This window comes from Pollicipes pollicipes, unplaced genomic scaffold, assembly GCF_011947565.3.
Source record: "Pollicipes pollicipes isolate AB1234 unplaced genomic scaffold, Ppol_2.1 Scaffold_3087;HRSCAF=3621_pilon_pilon_pilon, whole genome shotgun sequence".
In the NCBI taxonomy this organism is placed as follows: domain Eukaryota; kingdom Metazoa; phylum Arthropoda; class Thecostraca; order Pollicipedomorpha; family Pollicipedidae; genus Pollicipes; species Pollicipes pollicipes.
This window is the reverse complement of record NW_023596225.1, coordinates 9,668,608-9,690,653: the sequence shown is the minus strand read 5'-3', so window position 1 is coordinate 9,690,653 and position 22,046 is coordinate 9,668,608. Positions and strand designations below refer to the sequence as shown.

Below are 22,046 nucleotides of genomic sequence, written 5' to 3'. Positions count from 1 at the left end.
ACAACCCCAAGGGAGACACCTGGCTTCTGGACGCCGATTTACCTCGGTGCTGGACAAACAGCGGCAGGTCCGCTTGCGAGTCACAAGATGTCGAACTTGCACATGGCTGATCGGCGTCTGGTTGACAAATGTTCTACCTTATAATACCAGTTTGTGTCATCTGCCAAAGAGACACTGTCCGACGCCATCTGAAGTATGTATGGCAAAACACTGTTGAACAGAGAATGTTTTCAGTCAGCATTTATAAAGTTAAAACAAGCTGCGTGCACGTTTCGGGCGCCGGTAAATTTGTCAGTTTTCGATAGATTAGCCCGTCGTTGCCCGAGGACCAAACCTTGGTCGTAACTCCCACTATTCATACGTCGATGACACGGCGCCGTGTTCAATTGTAGTATGTTTATTTTAATCAATTATGTATAAATCTGGACAGAACATTTCGGCGAAGCGACACGGTGTTACGAAAACAAGTTCACCAATGCACCAGATGACAAACATATTTACAGCGCCCATATAGTTAGTACGTAAATAAACGTCCATCCTTCGACTCGTTCAATTTACTAGGACCTCCATCTGTAAATGTGCACGAGAATTTCGTAGACGACCGACCATTCAGTCGTAGGATCGCGCCCTCACAATCCTGGCGGTCACCACACCGGCCGTGGCCGCCGCGCGGCCGGCCGGGGGTCCGCGCCGGGCGGGTACCGCACGCGCCACCGGCCCGTCCGCTGGGCCGGCGGGCGGCACGCTCCACGCGCTCACTCGCGCACGGCACCTCGGTCCGCGGGATAGCACACGCCTCACCACTCAGGAGCAGGAGCGGGCGACGGGGAGCCGCCGGCTCGCCGCTGCAGCACGCCGCGACCACGCCACCGGCCGACAGGCAGCCGGCTATGTATAAATAGAGTCGATTTTCTAGAGTACGGCTGGCGGGTGGTACAGCCCCGCCAGCGCACGCCGCGCGCGGTCACGCGCCACATTGGTCAGCCGGGAGCGCTGCACCGGCCGGTCTTCTCCGACCGTCGCCCGGGGCCGAACGCCTCCCATCTCCAGACGCGCTCTCTTCGCGGCTCGGCGCGCCCGGGCAGCGACAGCAGGCTGGCGACGGGGCGGCCGGAGCGGCGCGTTACTGGGGTGCGGGAGCGCTTACCGCTCGCCAAACGCGGCACGGCTCTCTTACTCTTTCAGAACTTTCAGTTAGATTTTGACTGGTCTTACCAGCACGTATACAGGACTCAAACGCTTCCCATGTCTTAAAATATGTATACCGGTGCACACAAATATGGCCACGACAGCTCAACTCAGCGGTCGGTACCGAGCAGCGCGCGCGCACGCACGCACGCACGCGCGACACACACATACACAGTTCGTTATGCCGAGGCGAGCGAGACACTTTGTACGTCGGAAAAATTGTGCGGACGTAGGCGCACCCGCTGAAACTACGCTTGGAGTACAAGCGTGGCAGTGTCACCGACGTCGGTCCGTATCTTTCCGATACTCACCATTACAAAATGGCGCAGCGTTTTTTCCTGGGCGGCTCGGGCGGCTCCAGAGCGGCCAGTATCGCCTCGTCAAACACGTTCTTCAAACCTTTCTGTTGACGACAGAGCAACGAGGGTCAGCCGTCGTGTGTAGGCGTGCCACCGACCTGCACAGGCGAACGCTGCTCCACCGGCCTATGCTTTCAGCTGTTTTCAAACTAACTATTTGATGCCTAAACATGGCGCGATATCAGGACCGCCTCGCCGCAAAAGTGTAACGTCGCTACCGGCGTCTTTTTGCGTCTCAGGTGGCGCCAGTGCGGCCAGTATCGCCTCGTCAAACACGTGGCATAACGTACCGCGAAACGTAACAACACACGACACGTTTCTGTCAGAGCACGCACGTCATTTTCGGAAGGCGGCGCGTGGGCCACTCCACGTCAAGGTTCCACACTTCTCGACGGCCATCAGACGCCATCTCACGAGCAGTCCACCCGGGTGCCCAGCGGAAGCCGCTGGCTTCGGAAGCGTGGGACGGCCCGGAGGCGGACGGCGGTACCGGCCAGGGCTTGGCCAGGGGTCAGGGTGTCACCAGCGTCGGTATGCCGTTCACGGCGTCGCGTGGGCGGTTACCGCGACTGCGCGTCAAGCATGTCACCCGGTCGACTCCGACAAACAGCGCGCATCCGCCACAGGCAAATCTTGCATTCCACCGCACAGCTGACGTGCAGCCTTCATCTCTCCAAATGTCGCGTCCGGTCCCGAGATGCGGATCATTCGCTGTCGCATGCAGGGCGAGCTCCTGGAGCCCCGCCCCCTGCGGCCCGGCGGCGTCGGGTGCGGTACGGATGCGTCCTATCGTCGCCCGAGGACATCGGCAAGCGCGTGCCACCCACTCAGCAAACCCCATACTCGGAGGGTTAGTGGGCACACGTTTTCGGCGCCATCTGCAGCTTGCTGACGCCCTGCTAGCTTCCAAAGGATTTAAGTGCATCACACCAGGCATACCGAGGCATACAGAGTCCAGAATACCCTGCGCGACCGCAGCAGCGGTGCTTCTTCACATCCACGCCGTGATTACATGCAGACATGTATGCAGAAATATGTGGTCTACCCCGGCGCCTCGGTGTGGCGCCTCGGGCGGCCGGTCCGCTGCAGAACCGGCTCTGTCGACCGGCCGTCAGCTGGCGGCGGCGGCGACACGAACGTGCGGCGTCGCGGCCGTCACCCGCCCCTCACCTGCGTCAGCGCCGAGCACTCGACGTATTTGACGGCCTTGAGCTCGCGCGCCAGCTTGTCGCCGTACTCGAGCGAGATGGGCCGCTGCTTGTTCTTGGCCAGCTTCTCGTTGGTGGCCGCGTCGTCTCGCAGGTCGATCTGCGTGCCCACCAGCAGGAACGGCGTCTTCTGACAGTGGTGCGTGATCTCCGGCACCCACTGCGGCACGCACGCGGCACAGCCGGTCACGCGTCAGCTACCAGACATGCCACAGCACTCTCATCCGCCTGTTACCAATGGCATGCATCATCTCCGGCACCCAGCAGCCATCCACATACCGCATCACTGGTCGGATGCGACGTTACGAATACGCCATCATCGGGTGTGCACTGGGCAACACGTGTGCAGATGGTACCTACGTTTGATAATTTCTTGTTACAGAGTAACTTGAGCGTGCCACGGTCCACCCTTCTGCCTGAGGGCTTCTGGGCTATCCGCACGATGATTCCCACTCGACACGATATTATGCGCCTACTTCAGTCAGCTTGCATGCTTAGTGCTTAGTAGCGATCCAATGTCAATGGTAGTAGCCGGCCACAAGAAGTCATACTGGAGTCTGTTATACACAAGTAAAAGTGAGCCTATTGCAAGTTTGGGTGAACCCATTCAATGATCCACATAACCTACTAGATGTACGCCGCCGAACGCCTTTCTCACTTGGACGGCGACAGGACACGACGAGATAGTGTTACTCATATGTACAAAGTGACACACTTGCGAATCATTTTCACGTCAGTGATTGTGTTGTGTAGGTTGCTCTTCTTGGCAGAGTTCGACTGAGGCTCTGGGACCGCATTGTTGTTAAGACCAGTTCTGTACTATCTGGACATACTCCGACCACCCTGCACTGGTACGTGATCCAGTGACTCCAGTTGCTCAGGGTGTAGGGAGCGGCACTCCCCAGGGAGTGGCGTGTTTCTGGTGTCGGTCGACATAATCTTACGAATTGAGGTAGGTGAGTTATCAAGGAACTAAGGGCAACCCTGAGAAGAAAAATTCCACTGTGACCCACGGGTGCACAAGAACTAGCAAGCGCATAAAATAAAGCAAGCCTTGACACCTGGCAGAAAACAAACACCAAGTCACCACAACTGTTCGGCATTCGATATCCGTCGTGGATTGGAACAGACGAGTCATCAGGAACAAACGAGTCATCCTTCCAACTCACTGGAATTTGCAAAATAAATGGACTCGGCTGAATGCAATTAAGAAACAATAAGCTGATTAATGAGCTGCACTCAAAAATAGGACGCAACGTAAATGGAGCGTCGCATCTGCGCAGGGGATCACCCAGCACTAGACAGTCTGGAATGGAAAGGAGCCCATTCCAGCGTCAGAGTGGCCAGTCTTGCTCTCTACACCCACTCAAACTTTTTGTCAGTAGCCTGCTGCGACCGCACAGGTTCACCCACGTGCAAGCGGAAGCTGGCATCATCGTCCCTGTGGCAACCATACCACCAGTGTGCCACTGTCAACATAGCGCTGAAGGGAACACCGAATCGTCAGGATGCAATTGTGGATGGGTAGCCCTTTCATGTGGGCCAGTAACAAAGACAGGATCGGAAGAAATAACTCAAGGAGTGTGCATATACTCGGGCCTGGTCATCGCGCCATTCCACGATTACATCCCAGACGAGCATGATAATATGAGAAGAATGATAAAGGGGGAGGGGGTTTACCCAAATCATTTTACGTATTATGCATGCGGAATTTGTTGGCATTTAACTGGTTGAGATCACGATTCAAATGTTATTTAACAGAACGCGAGACATAGTACATCCATGGGACACACCGACCGGCACTTTGAACGCAGACCCACCCAACAGTTCCTCAAACTTAGATATGACGGCTGTGTATCAAGGAGCAGCCATAAATATGTGTAAATAATCTGCTGGCATGCTGACAGCTACACTCGTGACCCTGTCTGCTCAATATACCACGAGTGTTGCGCGAGGGAGTAGATTATGTGTATTCAGGCGGCATTAGTTGAATAGGGCCTTTTCTTTAAGCTTCCAGTCGTTCGCATTGCAAATTCAGGTTGCAATGTTTGCCTTCTGTTCTTAAATGTGGAAGATTGTTATACATCCTTAATCTGTCAGGCCCCACAAAATCGAACCGTCGCAAACTGCAAAAGCTTTCTCTTCTCTGTCACAGGGAAAGAAGAAATCCGAATACGACACGCGCCTATGCAACACTAAAATGCCGTCACTTTATCCAGGGATAAAACTAACCATGTCCACTTGGCATGCTTGCAGCCAAGCATCATCTCACCTACTACCAGGACAGCCAACGGGCAGTTTGCACTCAAAGCCAGAAATCCGTCACTCAGGCTGTGCGCAACGCCCATAGCATAACAGTATTCCCACCGAACGGGTGGATCCTCCATTCACGAAACACCCCCTCCGGTCCAGCCTGCCCTCGCGCGCACCTTCTCCTTGACGTTCTCGAAGGAGGAGGGAGAGACGACCGAGAAGCAGACGAGGAAGACGTCCGTCTGCGGGTAGGAGAGCGGCCGCAGCCGGTCGTAGTCCTCCTGGCCGGCCGTGTCGAACAGGCCCAACGTGTACGGCTCTCCGCCGATCATCACAGTCACTGCGTAGTTGTCAAACACCTGGCGGCGACGGCGACAAAGCGGGTGACGTGGATGACGTGCGGCGACAGGCGCACGTGGGAGAGGTGCGGCACGGGACGCATGTGGGGAATGTGGGGCACGGGGCGCACGAGGAGAGGTGCGACACGGGGCGCACGCAGGGAGGTGCGGCATGGGCCACACGTGGCGGAGGCGCGGCGTTAGGCGCACGTGGGGAAGATGCCGCGTTAGGCGCACGTGGGGGAGGTGCGGCATGGGGCCACGTGGGGGAGGTGCGGTGTTAGGCGCACGTGGGGGAGGTGCGACATGGAGCGCACGTGGGGGAGGTGCGGCATGGGGCGCACGTGGGGGAGGTGCGGCATGGGGCGCAAGTGGGGGAGGTGCGGCGTTGGGCGCAGGTGGCAGAGGCACGGCGTTAGGCGCACGTGGGGGAGATGCGGCGTTAGGCGCACGTGGGGGAGGAGTGGCGTGGGGTGCACGTGGGGGAGATGCGGCGTTAGGTGCACGTGACGGAGGTGCAGCGGTAGGCGCACGTGGCGGAGGCGCGGCGTTGGGCGCACGTGGGGGAGGGACGGCGGTAGGTGCAAGTGGGGCAAGTGCAGCATGGGGCGCACGTGGGGGAAGTGCAGCGTTAGGAGCATCTGAGGGAGGTGCGGCGTTAGCGGCACGTCAACGTTGTTGGCGGCGGCGGCTTCAGTGGCGTATGGCGTCAGGAGCGGCGTCAGCAGTACACAGCAAGGCAGCACCGTTGGCGGCACACGGTGTCGGGAGCGGCGTCATTCAGCGGTACACAGCAAGGCAGCACCGTTGGCGGCACACGGTGTTGGGAGCGGCGTCATTCAGCAGTACACAGCAAGGCAGCACCGTTGGCGGCACACGGTGTCGGGAGCGGCGTCATTCAGCAGTACACAGCAAGGCAGCACCGTTGGCGGCACACGGTGTCGGGAGCGGCGTCAGTCAGCAGTACACAGCAAGGCAGCACCGTTGGCGGCACACGGTGTCGGGAGCGGCGTCATTCAGCGGTACACAGCAAGGCAGCACCGTTGGCGGCACACGGTGTCGGGAGCGGCGTCATTCAGCAGTACACAGCAAGGCAGCACTGTTGGCGGCACACGGTGTCGGGAGCGGCGCCAGTCAGCGGTACACAGCAAGGCAGCACTGTTGGCGGCACACGGTGTCGGGAGCGGCGCCAGTCAGCGGTACACAGCAAGGCAGCACCGTTGGTGGCACACGGTGTCGAGAGCGGCGCAGGAGGTGCGGGGGCAGGTGAGGTGCTGGCAGCACATGGCGGCGGCGGCCACGCCAGCGGCAGCTGTGCGTGCCACTGACGTCAGCAACACGCAGGCAGCAAGCATTTTAACCAAAAATGCAACAGATGCTTTCACAGCAAGTCAGTCAAGACCACCAACGTCATTCTGCCGGCTCACAGTAGGCTACTGTACCAGTGTCAATATGTTCCATTTTGTGGATGCCAGGCCAAAGGAGCTTTTAACATCGGGCTGGATTTGCACCGAATCACACCCTCAAGAGCACCCAAACTTTAACACGGCATAAGCCTTCCTTTCACAAAGCCCAGAACACTGGGGGTACTTACCGTTGGCACATACTCTGATGGAAATCGGTTTGTTGTGTAGGAGATGAGCAGACAGGTTTTTCCGACTGCACCGTCACCAACCACCACACACTTGATGGTCTGCATGGCTGACGTCCCCTAAAACGAGGATGGAGGTCACCTCAATGTGGCCACATAATTGAGACCAAGCAGAATATCCTGGGATATGTTAATAGAATCTTACATGTTTGCCAGTGGCACATGCCACAGCAATTGTTAAGTGTGCTTAGCACAGCATTTAGTAGTATGCAAGTAATGTTATTCCAATGCAAATCAAATAATGCTATTGAAAATTAAGTCACATGTGGATGTGCATAAAGTCACCAAAGGAATTCGATCACATTTCATGTCCTCTATTTCACAAAAGTTGTGAGTGTCTGTATGGTCATTTGACATTCTGAACCTATCTTTATGACAACCTGTGCCCGGGTGGCTGGTTGAAAGCCCTTTGATTGGGTAGGGTCAATTTGACCCATGGGATCTTGGAAACTTGGGGGGCCAGAGACACCAATTTCACAGTGTCTGTTGGCCTGTATTTGAACTCACTTAGGTCAAAAACTTGTGATTCCTAGGCCACAACCTTTGTGTCAAATAAGGTCAAACAAGATCAAGCTTCAAATTGGTGTCCAAAGTGCAATCACAACCTAGATGCCAGTTCCAAGCAAGAGGTCAGTGGTGCTGATATAGGGCCAGTGACCTTGTTTGACCTTTTGCAGGTCACTGTGACTAAAATCATACAAGGATGCTTTGAGTTTTGTACTTTAATAAGTGTAAAAATTACTCTAGATAGTATGTTTGTACAAACAAAATGTTGAACTGGTTGATTTAAGGTCAGTGACCTCTTCTGACCTTTAAAAAGTCCATGGATGATGTTTTATGTAGTTCCTGTGATCAATAAATTTGAAATGAGCACCAGAAACTACCCAACCAGCAAGCTATACAGCAATAAAGCAGGCTGGTTTTGACCCTGGTCTGGCCTTCATACCTGACCCTAGGTCAATGAATCTTGTTCACTCAACTGTTGTGCTACCTAAGAAACTGTTTCAGAGATGTACAGCTTTGTCTAACACACTGTTATTGCATCAGACTGAATAATTCCCTAGAAATGGTCTTTGCTGAATCCATGGCCTGACTTTACATACTGTAGGTCAGAGATCTTGCATGGAATGTTTGATTCTTACATCAAATGACCTCCTATTCAGTTTTCTACAGGTGGGCAAAATGTGCCACAGCTGTGCCAGACCATTCAGAAACCATCTTGGAAAAATATACAGGGGGGCAAACTGGACCCATCCTAGCTCGTGTTGAGCTCAATCAGATCAGAGGTGACTGCAGTATTACCCTAATATGTGTGACAGGTAACATGCTGCATGTTTGCATTGCTTGCCCTGTGATTAACTGAAACAATGCTTCCAAACTTTAGTAGTGTTTTGTGTTATCACTGCAACTTGCACAACCTACCATGACATCACAGTGATGACAAATTTATCTTTGACCAGGGTAAATTACAGCTAGTAGAAAATATTATCTGCAATGCAGTCTCAAAACAGACATAAGTTGAGCTCACATAAGTTTACTTAAGTTCACATAAGTTAAGATCACATTCTGAGCTGCAAAGTACATCCACTTACAAACTGACTGCCGGACAGCACATGACAAAAATAAACATAGCACAGCAATACACCATCTTACCCTAAATAAAAACTTTGTGTTAAAGCTTAACTACACAAGCTTTCTCTGCCCGATGACAGGATGTTTACAAATGGCCACCTCAGCACTTTTATTTGGACAGCAACTTCCATTCATGACTGTGAGCACAATCATTATCATGACACATGCAGATACACAATAACAGTCCTAACTGATGAAAAGCCATGCTGAGACATGCTCCTTTGAACATTGCTTTTTAAAAGCAGATAACAAAATAAAGTAAACAAAATAAGTTTACGATAACAAATATTGTTGATGGCCTTGTCTTGGCAGATGTTTTGAATGTATCTTGTGCTGACAATTCATTAAGGTATTACAGTCAAACCAAACTTCATTTACAATAATGACCTAACCTAGCAATGACCTAATAACAGAAGAGCAGGCATTGAGCCAGACATCAAAGAACTGTTCCACTACTGAGATTTACACCCATTGCATTCCTTGTGCTTCCAAGATATGGGTGCAATAGTTCATGGTTCTTGATGCAGTGTTTCTCTGCCAGGAGGCCAGCAAGTAATCACTTCCATGTTTAACCAAAAATGACAGTTTTGTAGGCTATGCAGCTTTGCAGGCCTCTTTTCACTAGCTGCTGTTATGTTTCATGCAGCATTTGAGCATCTATGAACAGTGGTAGCTATATATGGAAATAGTGGCAGCCCAGCATAGGCTCCAAGTACCAGTCTGCTATCATCATTGGGCCATATTTTGTGGCAGAGCTGCACGAGACAGAACATATAAAACATGGAAAATATCACAAACCTTTGTATTGTATAATAAAGATGGTGAAAAGACAGTAGTATCTGCCCTATTCCTTGGAGAAGAACTGGGAGAATGGAGATAAAGTAGGGCTGATATTTCAGCAACATGCCTTTATTGAAACAATAGCAGAAGTGAACTATTGTTTGAACACTTCTGCTATTGTTTCAATAAAGGCATGTGGACAAAGTATCAGCCCAACTATATCTCCATTCTCCTGGTTTTACTCTGACAAATAAGGCTAATACTGCTGTCTTATCTGCATAAATAATGCTCCTCCTTAATGCTCTTAACAGCTTACGTAAAATTTGTGCTAGGCTGAATATACTCGGTGTAGCAGCGACATTACGGAAATCTCAGTGCAAATGTGGAAAATCTGAATTCCCAGAGATTGGCACATGGTCTCAAAAGCAAAATTGCTGGCATTTGGATGATTTCTCTTCCAGTAATCAACCAAGCATTCTGATGCCCTGTAACCTAACTTCTGTCATCTGAATATCTAGCATATATTCTCTGGAACTTGAGGTGTGACTTTACCACTGTGCCACATAAGCCAAGCAAAGCATTTAATTATGCAGTCTAGCAGGATTCCTGATGCTATCATGGCAAGTACATCCACAACCTGGAGGTCTACAACAGATCAGGAACACAGATTGCTAGTTCCCAACCATTGAGTGTGCAGAACCATCATCCTGAGAACACTAGTTCATTGAGAACATAGCCTTAACACCCATTACAAGCATAGTAACGCCTCATAGATTTTACGCCGAACTCGATGACAAATTGCCTATACTGATCCGCATATGTAAACGGCATAAGTTTCATGACTGACAATGCGATAGGTAGGTGGCAATTCAAGGTCAACGTTAAGTTCAAAAGCAAGAAAACGATTCGTAGACGTCCAGCTGTAATAACAAAAATCGTTATTACCCGCTGTCGATGGCTGAAAGACGCCACACACAATTTTTGAGGACTATTTTCACCGAAACGGTGCCACTGGGCAAACCCGGCGCACACAGGGCGTTGACGATCGAACCAAGGACAGGTAAACCAGTGCGGCGTGAAGATCATCAGCGCACCCAGCTGACAGCATTGGGTTTAGTCATCGTGATTGGCCAATGGAGTAGCTGATTCAAATGGCATACCATGGAGTAGGGTGAAGCTATATTTTGAAATAAAAGAGAATGTAGCGGACGCGATTAGGATGAGGGATCTGTAGGAAGGTACTCCACTATTTTTGAAAACATAAAAGCAGACCTTAAGCAAATGTAAAACAATGGCATCGCAAAACTCAACTTTACTCTTCCATCATCTACCAAGAATTGACTTGGACTTAACCGAAAGTAGCCAACATTATGCAATTCAACACTATGTAATGAATCATTTTCAAACCGAGTTCACGTACTCGGAAGGAGCAAGAGCTTCTTATAGGGTGGAGAGTCAGCCACCAATATGTCAAGGTTATCTCGAACCTGCCTGCCGTCCCTAATCGTAAGCAAAACTTATATATGAGTTTTCTGTGATGGTTGAGACAATGTTGGGGGAAGGAATTTAATCCGTCGCCAATGCATATATTTTCCTCATACAATTTCCGAGAATTAAACTTTTCCCGAGGTTATCAATTTTTGAATTCCTTCATAGTGTGTCAGTAAAACAAAACAAAAATATGCTAGATAAGCTTTAATTTAAGATGATATTTTCATGTTGCTGGCTTCTTAATAAACTTAGGTGATAAGTTGCATCATTACCTGCGGTTTAACCTCCCGAGAATTTGTGTGAGAAGACTGTGCTTTTCTCCACATCGATGCATTTGGCAGTACATTTCTCCTCGATCCCTGAACCTTGGTTCGTGCGCCGCGTTGCCGTCAGTCGTGTTTGATGTTTTATCGCGTGTTTGTGGCAGTGGGGTTAATTTGCCGATTTTATTACGTGAGCCGGTAAAGACTAGCAACACACGGTGATGATAATTTTCTAATCTTTGCAATAGTTGTGTGCAAATAATTTGTACAATTGAACGTTTTGGTAAGTAAATTACGCCAACTATAATCACCAGCTTTGGTGCCAGCGGCGTGGGAGCTAGTGTATATTGCCGACACGTATACTACCTTTTTAAGATGTGATGTGTGCTCATTGATGCTTGGTTAAATAAATTTTTGGGTAAACCGTTAAAACGTACCTGGGACTTCTGGGCCTTTCTGTAACTTAATGTATGATTTGTTTAACATTTGATGGAGGGTGATATAAGCAATTAGTGTTTATTGTCATAGGTCATAAATCAGGATTACTACAGCTGTGGTGTATTAACCACAACAGTTCTGCTTTGTTTACACTCCGGTTGCATAATGCATACAATGAATGTCTTAGCATGCTGTTCAGTTGGTGCAATTGTGTGAATTGCATATGATTATCAAGCTTCATTTCTGACATCGGTTATGTGTTCGTGATGTCAGGTGATTCTAAATGAATTTGAATCTTTGATCAGCATCATTGTAGTTAATGATAGTGTTCACCTGAAGATTTTGTCTCATTTATTTCTTTGTCATTTATTCTATTTTATCCTTTTTGCCATTCAGCATCCTTTTTTTGCATCCTTTTCATGTATTACACAGTAACATATGGCATGGATGTGATTGCAAAAGTATCTTAAGTGGTTAGGGGTGACCTAATGAACTACATGTGACCAAGAAATGCCTTGAACTTCTGGTTTTCCAACTATTTGATTTGGGAGTTCTTTTTTCCTTACCTCACCTTACAGCAGTCAGAAAACTTTAAGGCCATTAGCCTGTGGTTCCTGGTCTCAAAGCTCTAATTTTATGCTATTATTCATTCGCATTGAGGAATGTTGTACATGATATGGACATAATGGGAATCCAGCATGGACTCTAGCTGAATAGCTATAGTGTGCCTTCATTTATATTCTTACAGTTAATTGTGCCCAATATACCAGGAGATACTATTCAAATGATGTCATGAAACAAGCAGTAGCTTTATTAACAGCACTTCATATTTGAAGCTGTGCTGATGCTCACCACTTCACAAATGGCTGACACATAGCCATATAGTATTGATTCTAACTCACATCTTAACTTGTGATCAGGGGCACAGCCTTAGGCATCAAGTTTTGTCAGCATAGCCAATGCTTACTTGGTCATGTTAAATCATAACCTCCTTGTATTTTGAAGGTTTATGATGTCATCATCAAAATATTGCCAATAATTCACCATTCATTGGTCCACTCACTCACCAAAGGTAAGGTAAGGTAGGACTCCATGTCTGATAGACTGAGGGTTATATTTTGTCAGATGGAAGGAGATCCTAGGAGCAAAAGACACTATTATCATGTGAAGTGGATGTATGTGGGTGGAACTTTAATAAATTTGTGTGAAACCATGTCTGATGGTTAACATTTTGGAGAATATATATTTTTCTTGCTCATAGCTGCAGAGAGAAGGTCCTGAAACACTAGTTTACAGATGAGCAGTACACTATCAGTCAAACACAGGGCACAGACTTTTGCGCCCTATGCCCCCCCCCGTACCTCCAGCCTGTATAGGGCCAATTCTCTACTTAAATAACTCATGTTGGCTGAACTGAGATAGTACCAGGCTGTTACCAGTAGGCAGGAGCTATTGCAAGGAAAACTAGCTGAAAATAAGTGGAAAGCTACTGGTTGGAAATGAGTGAGTGGAATGGGGAATGGGTAAAAATTGAATTGGGAATAAGTGAAAATTCTGAATAAAAAAGCATCAAGTGAATGCTCCCAATAATTGAATTCCAGACTGCTTTTAATAATGCTATTCCTTGAAGTATTAATGCTCCCATAATGCATAATGTTTTACATTTATCACATGGCTTTCAACTGAGTTACCTTAAAACTGATATCACTGATGATGTAGTATTTTGTATATATATATATATATATATATATATATATATATATATATATATATATATAACTGCAGACAATAAGTGGAACTAGTCTGCATAAGGTAGATTTGTTATCAGGGATGTCAAACTGGATAGATGAGTAGTTGGTCAAGCTGATGGCCCAAAAAGGTAGCCCCCCAGCCATGTGTTTGTTTAAGAATTTGGCCCACTTCATATTGACAACTGGTAATTTTTATTGTTAAGGCATGTTCATTCATGAGCCATTGATTTTTGACATGACACAGCAGTCATGATCATCAGACAATGCCCACAGAAGAAGGCAGTGGGCACTGTGTTGTTAAACTTTCTCCTCTATTTATGTAAAATTCCCACCAAGAATGTTATGGTGGCCCAAAGCAACATTAGTGGGAGTGGGGATCCATATTTTGGAAAGAGGCAGAACAATCACATGCAACAAAATGCAAATTAGCACCCATGATTGTGGTCACAGACTGGCTGGTGTCCATCAATCTTAAGGATATTAAAGTTGAGAAATGGGTGATATTGATGCCATTTTATAGCATGTAATGTGAGTTTTCTGCACTCATAAAGGATTTGTGACATAGTGACAACATATTGGCATAGTGACATGGGATGAAGTGACTTATGATGAGTTGGGCAGCAGACTAAGCCCATGTTGTCTTAGTGTCAACTCATAGCAAGTTTTGCAACTTACACAGCTTTCTGGCCTAGCAGTGATGTTTTGCATAGACTGATATCTTTGGAGACATTGATTGTTTTTGTTATGCAGGCTGGTCTTTGTTCTACATGGATATAATTTGTTGTGATTGATTGATAGTGCCTTTAGTTGAATCTGAATCTGACTCTGAAACTGATCAAAATCAGTTTTGATTTAACTCTGGCCTGAAAAGATGCAGCATGTTTTCATAATTTTGCCAGCATTTGTGTAGGATATAGCACATTCTGTGGGTTATATCCCACAGTTTTAGTTGGGATATAACATATTGTGTATGTGGGGGGGGGGGGGGGGGGGGGTGTACCAGTAGTGTAGTAGTATACTGGTACTGGTGCAGGTCTGGGAAACCAGGTACCAGTTACCACCTGTCCTGCCAGGTAGAGAGGCAGGCAATACCATATGGCTTCAGCAACTGAATGTGTTGTAAAGGCCAATGACTTGGAAAGCCGGCATTGTTCATCTACCTTGTGAACACAGTCACTGTTTCATGCCCAATGCAAGGAGGGGTATCTCATAGGTGATAAAACATTTTCATGATGACTGCAGCATGTTCAGCTGGTATAGCTGCATTGGTTTGGTCAATGAGAGCTATGCCATGCTTTTACTGAGTGCTTTGCAGCAGTCAGCACTATTGTATGGCTCTGCATTCATTTCCATGAAGCAATATGCTTTGCACTATCATTGTGAGCTGATTTCGAGCTGGAGCTGTTTTTGGGTGGAGGATTAGTGTAATGCTGAAGTTGGTTTGCTTTCAGAGCAAGAATTTTTTTTGGAAGAATTTTTGATCTTTGGAAGAACTTTTAGGTTTTTGTTGACAAAATAGGGCAGAAAGTTCTGACTTTAGAACCTAGGTCATGCATTGATGATCAAGGATTGAGGCATGGTTAAAGTACTATAGGATGTTTTGATTCCTTAAGTTGTGCAGAACATGTACTTATACACAAAGGTATGCTAGTTTTAGAAGGTGAACTCCTATATGATAACACACTTTGAAACTGTGACTGGGAATTCTCTCAATTATGTCAATTGTGAACTTCAGAAATGAACACACAGGGTGTTTTGGTGTTCAATTCCCCACAGTTCCCGCCCTTCAGCAGTCGTTTTATTCCCCATGGAAGTTGATGCTGCGTAGCCTCAGTAACTAGTTAGTTGTAAAGCCCTGGTGACAATTGTAGCACAATGGTGTTATGTAAGAAAACATGTTGTGCTTGGCTCACCTACACCATTATGATCGCTAGACCAAAGTTATACATGGTTAAACTATTGTATTTACATTATATGTGTATGTTGCAATATATATATATATATATATATATATATATATATATATATATATATATATATATATACACACATATAATCCACTTGTGATGTTGTTTGATCTTTGAATTGCATTGTGAAGATTTTTGCCATTTTGATACGATTTTTAACCTCAGTGGTCAGTCAGGGGTGCATATTTTTTCACTTAATCTTATATTGCTTTTGCATTGTACCACTCGGTGTACCAGAACACTGCACAATACCAAGTGCATATCTAATGATATGTTTGGACTCACCCACGCCGCGTGCGTATTCATCTAGGTGGACTTGTTCACAGCGAAGTTTATCCGGAGATTTCCCCGAGCGCCGTGGGAAGATTTCGCTGGGGCCTTTATTCATACTGGCAGTTTTACCAACTGCATCGCACTCGTCTTCAGTTTGAGTGCGATGCAATTGGTAAGATATGTTAAGTTGGTAAGAATGTGTAGTAAGAATTGGTAGCCGACAGACCCCACTCGCACGGTTTGTCGGCTAGGTTTTCAAGCCATCAATTTAAAGCCACTGCTCAGCGCGCCGGCCTTTAGGCCCCGCTTCCGCGCCGACTGACCGGCGCCGGCCGCCGCAGGTGTCGTCGGCACATGGCCCTGGTGCAGACCCTGGCGTCGGCCAGTGTGATGACGAACGGCGGCCCCTCGAGCCGCGTCGAGCTGCCGCCGGCGGCGCCCCGCTCTGCAGCCGCGGAGCCGGCCGGCACGCCGGCGCCTGCCGAGCCCGAGCACGAGGAGGAGGAGGAGCCCGAGCCAGAGGTCGACATCGTCATCAACAACGTGGTCTGCAGCTTCAGTGTGCGCTGCCACCTGGACCTGCGCTACATCGCCATGAACGGCGACAACGTGGAGTACCGGCGCGAGAACGGGGTCAGTACCGGAGAGGGGAGGAGGGGGGGGGGGGGGGGGGCTCGGCGGCTGGTTCGTACGAGCGTATGGGTGCCCGTGCGACTGGGAATGGAGACCGGATCGAGGAACAGCGCTTAACTGTAGCAACGGACTGGGTTAGTTGGTGGATAATTTTTGGGATTTTGCGGCTTTTCAGAGGTGTCAGTTTATTTTGCATCGTTTGAAAATTGCCGAGGATATCTCGGGAATCTTTGGTCGTTTTGTCTAGCGGGATCTTTTGGTCGTTTAATGCTTGGCTTGGAGGTCTTTGCTTAGATGCACATATTTAGTTGTGGAATGAATTTTGAATGCCTTGCGCGTATTGTTTCGTACTTAGAGCATGTGCTGGGCGAGGCTGCATTTCTAACTCCACGGATGGTGCTGTCATTGTCTCATTAGCCGGATGGGAGCATGAAATAAGCTTTCATCTGTGACACACGACTGCACGAGGCAACTGCGCCACGCGCAAGGACGATCTCGGGATAGCCGCCAGCTGGCCTTCCTGTCCGTCCAAACAATGCCAAACTTGAAAGGCAGCTTCACGAATTGTGTTTGCCTCACCTGGAAAAACAGTTAGGCAGCTTGTAAATTTAAGATATTTGGGTTGCATCGATATCCCATGTCATGAACCATGGTAAACCGCCTCATGTTTGTTACAGCATCCAGCAACAGCAAGGGCTGTTGGTGTCCATGTTTCACTGGCTGGCCCTGAGAACTAGGATCGATACGATCAGCCCAGGGAGCCGTGGACCTCTGCCTTCTCTCCATGGCGGGAATCCCATCTCTTCCACACACCCGTTTTCCTCCCGTTGAGCGCTCCGTTATTCCCTCTCGGCTCCCTCGATATCGTAGTTCGGTGTCGTGCCCGCGTCTGGCCGCGCGGCGACCGGCGAGCGTCCGCGCACGCGCCAGCTGACGCCACCGCCGCCTCCCTCTAGATGGTGACGATGAAGCTGCGTAAGCCGTACGCCACGGCCTCGATGTGGTCCTCGGGCAAGATCACGTGCACGGGTTCCACGTCCGAGCCCGAGGCCAAGGTGGCCGCCCGCCGCGTGGCGCGCTACCTCCAGAAGCACCTCAACTACCAGACGCGCTTCAGCAACTTCCGCGTGGTCAACGTCCTGGGCACTTGCACTATGCCCTTCTCCATCAAGATCGCCGACTTTTCGCAGAAGTACCCGCGCACCGCCTGGTGAGTGGCGCGCCTGGTGGGATGAGGGGGGGGGGGGGTCGTCGGTGGTTCCGATGCCGGCGGTGCGGCTCGGCCGAGGCAGACTGCGCTGCTGTCCGCGCACCGACCGTGCCACTTCGGCTTAGCCAACGCAGCCGGGTACCGACACCGAGTCTGAGAGAACGGCGTGTGGCAGGATGGGACGTTATTGTCGCCGGCTTGTCCGCTGCACCGCGGCCGCTCGGTGCGCTGCATCAACGGAAAACACGGCTGCTGGCGGACTCGGGAGCCAAATGGGGACTGGGTTCTCTCAGCAGCCAGGCTAGGCTGTGTTCGCTTAGGAAAGCAAATTGTTTTATTTATGCTGAGTATTTTGTGCCTTCCACGGCGAAATGAAGTGATTTCCGAGTGCGGTCGACTCAGAGAATGTATATGTGCGTGTGCGTGTGCGTCTGCGTGTGCGTGTGTGTGTGTGTATGTGTGCGCGTGTACGCGCGTGTGTGCTGGCATGTTCTAGTTACTACATCGGGTGCTTGTCTGACGGACGCTCATTCCCGTGCTCGTGACAGGGGTGTCTGCGCCACTGCTGGTCTCCTCGCTGTGCACTGTCTGCGCCCCGTCGTCTCGCCGCCGTTGACGGTTTCCCCTTCCGGCAGTTACGAGCCCGAGCTGCACCCGGGCGTCACCTTCCGCATCAGCGAGCTGAGGGCCACGCTCAAGGTGTTCTCCACGGGCAGCGTGACGGTGACAGGTGCGTCTCGGGATCCACTAGGCACGAGCGGGGCCGGCTACTCAAGCCGGGGTTCGGCGGCACCGGACAGTCGCATTGTGGTCGCGAGACAGCTGGCTCGGCGTGTGCTCGGGACCGTTGCGATGAAGCATTTCACGATGGGAGAGGGTGTCTGTGCGAAGGGTCTCCTCACATCCGTACATTATACAGATTTCATAGAACATGGCATGTGCTGGCCGTGCTGGCAAGTGCCTGCTTTATTGTAAGCGGATCTGATAGGACATGGCACGTGCTGGCCCTGCTGGCAAGAGTGATGGTTCATTGTAAGAGGAACACGAGTGTTCGCTTGATTTATTCCACTTTTGTGGCCTGATTTAGTTGCTATGCAAGGGCCTGGAGTTAGAAACAAAACTTTGTCCATTAAAGCAGTAGAGCGTTCTAGCAAGTGTCCTGGTTCATTTAGTGTATTTCTCGTTGCGATGAGCATTCCGTTCGTGTGGTCATGATGTTGTTGCCTTGTGGCCTCAGCGCAGGATGCGAGTATTTTAATGCTATGGCATGGCATGCGAGTATGGTATAGTAATGGAATGCGAGCATGGTAGTGATACTTTCATCATGATTGTGTTGTACGCAACGTTACCGCGGGACACAGTTCAAAGTGGCGTTTTTGTGGAAAGCGGCCTTTGGAGAGGAAGGTAGAATTTTCAGCACACTAGGCAAAACCACGAGGAGAGAGGAGAGAGGAGAGAGAGAGAGAGAGAGAGAGGAGAGAGAGGAGAGAGAGAGAAGAGAGAGAGGGAGGGAGGGAGGGAGGGAGGGAGGGAGGGAGGAGGGAGGGAGGGAGAGAGGAGAGAGAGAGAGAGAGAGAGAGAGCGAGGGAGAGAGAGAGGAGAGGGAGGGGAGAGGGAGGGGAGAGGGAGAGGGAGAGGGAGAGGGAGGGAGAGGGAGAGGGAGAGGGAGAGGGAGAGGGAGGGGAGAGGGAGAGGGAGAGGGAGAGGGAGAGGAGAGGGAGAGGAGAGAGGGAGAGGAGAGGGAGAGGGAGGGGAGAGGGAGAGGGAGAGGGAGAGGGAGAGGGAGAGGGAGAGGGAGAGGGAGAGGGAGAGGGAGAGGGAGGAGGGAGAGGGAGAGGAGAGGGAGAGGGAGAGGGAGAGGGAGAGGGAGAGGGAGAGGAGGGGGTCTGGTCCGTGTGGCTATCAGACAGTCGCGCACCCACCCAAGCATAAGATGTCTCCATGTTGATTTATGTGCGTATATACTTAGTGCCGTAATTTTAGTGCGATAATCCGAAAAGTGTCAGCTTCCATCACCGTCTCTGTTGCCGGTCGGGTGGCCCAGGACCACTGAAACCGTGCGGTCGTGACTCCTGGCACCACGGCTCGATGGGTGTGTATGTGGTGACCCGACACCGGGCCTCCGTCTCGTGCTGACGTGACCCCTCACCTCCGCCCGTGTGCTAACCATCCCCCGCACTTTTGTCTCGGTGCTGACCTCACTCCGTACCTCCCCTTCGCTGACTCCTGCGAGCGCACGCGCTTGTGTGTGTGTGTGCGCTGACCTGACGTGACCTGCGCCGCCCGGCAGCGCCGTCGGTGGCTGCCGTGCAGCAGGCCATCGAGCACGTCTTCCCGCTGGTGCACGAGTTCCGCAAGAAGCGGACGGCGGCCGAGCTGGCGGCGGCGGCGGCGGCGCGCGCCCGCCGCCACCCCTCGCAGCTGGCCTCCGACAGCGAGGTGGACCTGGTCGACTCGAGCGACGAGGACGAGGATGACTGAGGCCCTCCAAAGACGCCGGCGCCGCCGCGTGCGTCCGCCTCTAGTCAACGGCGGCCGACCGGCCGGCCCGGCCGCCGCCGCCGCCCCGCCGTTGCCCCGCCGCCGCCGTCTCCTCGTGATGCACCAAGTGACCTGCGGCGTGCCGGACCGTTTTACACTTTGTCATAGCGCCAGGCGCCGGCGGCGTACGTCCGCTCAACACGGCCGCCGGCCCGCGGGCGCCACGGCCGGGCTCTCAGGCCGGCGGTGCTCTCGCCACCCATACCGAGGCGTCGCCGGCGCGCGCGGCCGCCAGCCTGGTGACGCTCGTGTGCTGCTCACATTCGCGCGGCCGCGGCCGGGGCGAGATCGGGTCTGTGGGCGGCGCGCGCGCGCGCGTGCGCGGTCGAGCGCCCCGTCACCGCGGGCGGGGCGCGGCCGCGAGCGGACACCTTCCACGTAGCTATGCGTCCGTCTGACGACCGGACTGTGTGATAGGCCGGCCCAGCGAGCTGGGATGTCGTTAAAGACTAGGCCCTAGTGCTATTCTACTGTACATTGCCTGTGAGTGTACATACTGGTGCTTCGACACGGCGGGTATGACGCGTCGCGGGCGGCCGCCCGCGGCGGGTCGACCCGCGCGCTCAGGCCGACGGCGGCACGCGTGATCTGGCAGCCCGGCGCGCCGGCACGGGACCCGCTTCTGTGCGTGGTGAGCGCGGTGGCCGGTGTGGCATTGGCGGCTCCCGCGTGGGCTCTGGCTTTGGGCAGACGCGGAAGCGGAGAGTATCTGACACTGTGACGGGCCTGTTAGGCTTACATGATCCGACCCCATGTGTGGCGCCGATGTGTTACCGCTTCCCCCGCGCTCTTGCTGTGCTGAGTTGTGTTGTGTTTGTCAGCTGTTTTCTGCGTGCGCACCGCGCGGCTCGGCTCAGTGGCCGCCTGTTTGTACCGTAGTAAGTTATTGATAGTGCCAGTCAACGTGTGCGGAAGCCGACCCTGTTGAAAGCATGCGTCGGTGAGATGGCGTTTGCGTGCCTGCGAGGGTGACGGCTTCCGCGAAAGGGCACAGAGTGTTGAACTGTAGGAAATGGTGGCATCATATCTCGGCTCTGGCAATAAGACCAAGTGACCACTGTAATAATATGATGCGTGTGCGCGGAACCGATCGGCTTTACACACGGTCTTCTTACCTGTTCCGAATAAACTCGTCCGGATACAGTCAGCCCTGTTATTTCGCCGGCGAAACTGATCGGCTTCACACACGGTCTACTTAACTGTTCCGAATAAACTCGTCCGGGTACAGTCAGGCCCGTTAGCCGGCGGACCCAGCCTGCTTTCGGCTGCCAGAGGCAGTCGTCAGTCCCGGGGGTGTCTGGTAATAGGACCCCGTATGATGTCCGTTCGTCTGCGGTTGGTTGGATGTTATCTACAGTCGCCCGGCGCGGATAACTGAGCGTCAGCCATGCCGCTTTGGAATCTATCTACATTGTTATATTTGAGGTTTGACCAAAGGAGCTATGTTTTGGTGCTGAGAAGTGTGACCGTCAAAACGAGGCATCAGGACGGCAGAAATTAAGATGCAACTCGTCGCTGTGTGATTATTGGAACCGACGTTAACTTCAGTTGATTTGACGATGCCGCCATAAAATGGCAAGATCTGGGGACACAATGAGCAATATTTATCGGAAGACCTATTCCTGCGGATTTTTCACGGAAATCAGTTTTGCAGTTCCGCAACATAAATGGGGAAGAGGACCGGACACTGAACAATAACTAAACCTACCACACGATGCGCTGACAAACGGTTTTTCATTTGGTCCATGCCTTTCTCACAGATGGGAGTACTGACCTTCCCCCGCCCCACACTTCCACTATCGTAAAAGAAAACCTCATCTATGCCGGGAATCCGGCGTTCGAATACGATCCCTCCCCATCAGCCCGGCTGTTTATTGGTTCCTGTCACTAGAATTCAAAAAAGACGTCTCTTACTTGGTTTTAAGGTTCAAAATATCCTTCATTTGGGTATTTTTTTATAAATTGAGGGGAAATACGCCCCAGTTCGGCTTGCTGGCAGCATATTAGCTTACTGATTGCCTTATCATTTGAGCAGGCAGCCTTACGTTGCAATTTCTACAATTTGATCGC

General features: G+C 51.0%; 2 protein-coding genes across 2 annotated transcripts; one reads left to right on the top strand and one right to left on the bottom strand.

The window, feature by feature from the left end:
• Nucleotides 1-381: 381 nt before the first annotated feature.
• Nucleotides 382-10,459, bottom strand: LOC119114812 (cdc42 homolog). Its single transcript, XM_037238850.1, has 6 exons — nt 10,355-10,459; nt 6,941-7,057; nt 5,185-5,367; nt 2,718-2,915; nt 1,500-1,591; nt 382-1,095 (listed from the first exon to the last, which is right to left on the bottom strand). The coding sequence occupies exons 2-5, from the start codon at nt 7,043-7,045 to the stop codon at nt 1,502-1,504; spliced, it is 576 nt and encodes a 191-aa protein (XP_037094745.1). The 5' UTR covers nt 7,046-7,057; nt 10,355-10,459; the 3' UTR covers nt 382-1,095; nt 1,500-1,501.
• Nucleotides 10,460-11,298: 839 nt separating this feature from the next.
• LOC119090582 (TATA box-binding protein-like 1) lies at nt 11,299-20,262 on the top strand. Its single transcript, XM_037213411.1, has 5 exons — nt 11,299-11,446; nt 15,934-16,225; nt 17,182-17,435; nt 18,071-18,165; nt 19,726-20,262. The coding sequence occupies exons 2-5, from the start codon at nt 15,947-15,949 to the stop codon at nt 19,914-19,916; spliced, it is 819 nt and encodes a 272-aa protein (XP_037069306.1). The 5' UTR covers nt 11,299-11,446; nt 15,934-15,946; the 3' UTR covers nt 19,917-20,262.
• Nucleotides 20,263-22,046: the final 1,784 nt, after the last annotated feature.

Excerpts from the sequence above, each read along its gene's own strand:
- LOC119114812 (XM_037238850.1), bottom strand. The coding sequence starts at position 7,045 with ATGCAGACCATCAAGTGTGTGGTGGTTGGTGACGGTGCAGTCGGAAAA. Across the intron at positions 5,368-6,940 it reads CATCAGAGTATGTGCCAACG|GTGTTTGACAACTACGCAGT; the intron begins GTAAGTACCCCC and ends CGTCGCCGCCAG. Across the intron at positions 2,916-5,184 it reads TCGAGAACGTCAAGGAGAAG|TGGGTGCCGGAGATCACGCA; the intron begins GTGCGCGCGAGG and ends TGCGTGCCGCAG.
- LOC119090582 (XM_037213411.1), top strand. The coding sequence starts at position 15,947 with ATGGCCCTGGTGCAGACCCTGGCGTCGGCCAGTGTGATGACGAACGGC. Across the intron at positions 16,226-17,181 it reads AGTACCGGCGCGAGAACGGG|ATGGTGACGATGAAGCTGCG; the intron begins GTCAGTACCGGA and ends GCCTCCCTCTAG. Across the intron at positions 17,436-18,070 it reads AAGTACCCGCGCACCGCCTG|TTACGAGCCCGAGCTGCACC; the intron begins GTGAGTGGCGCG and ends CCCTTCCGGCAG.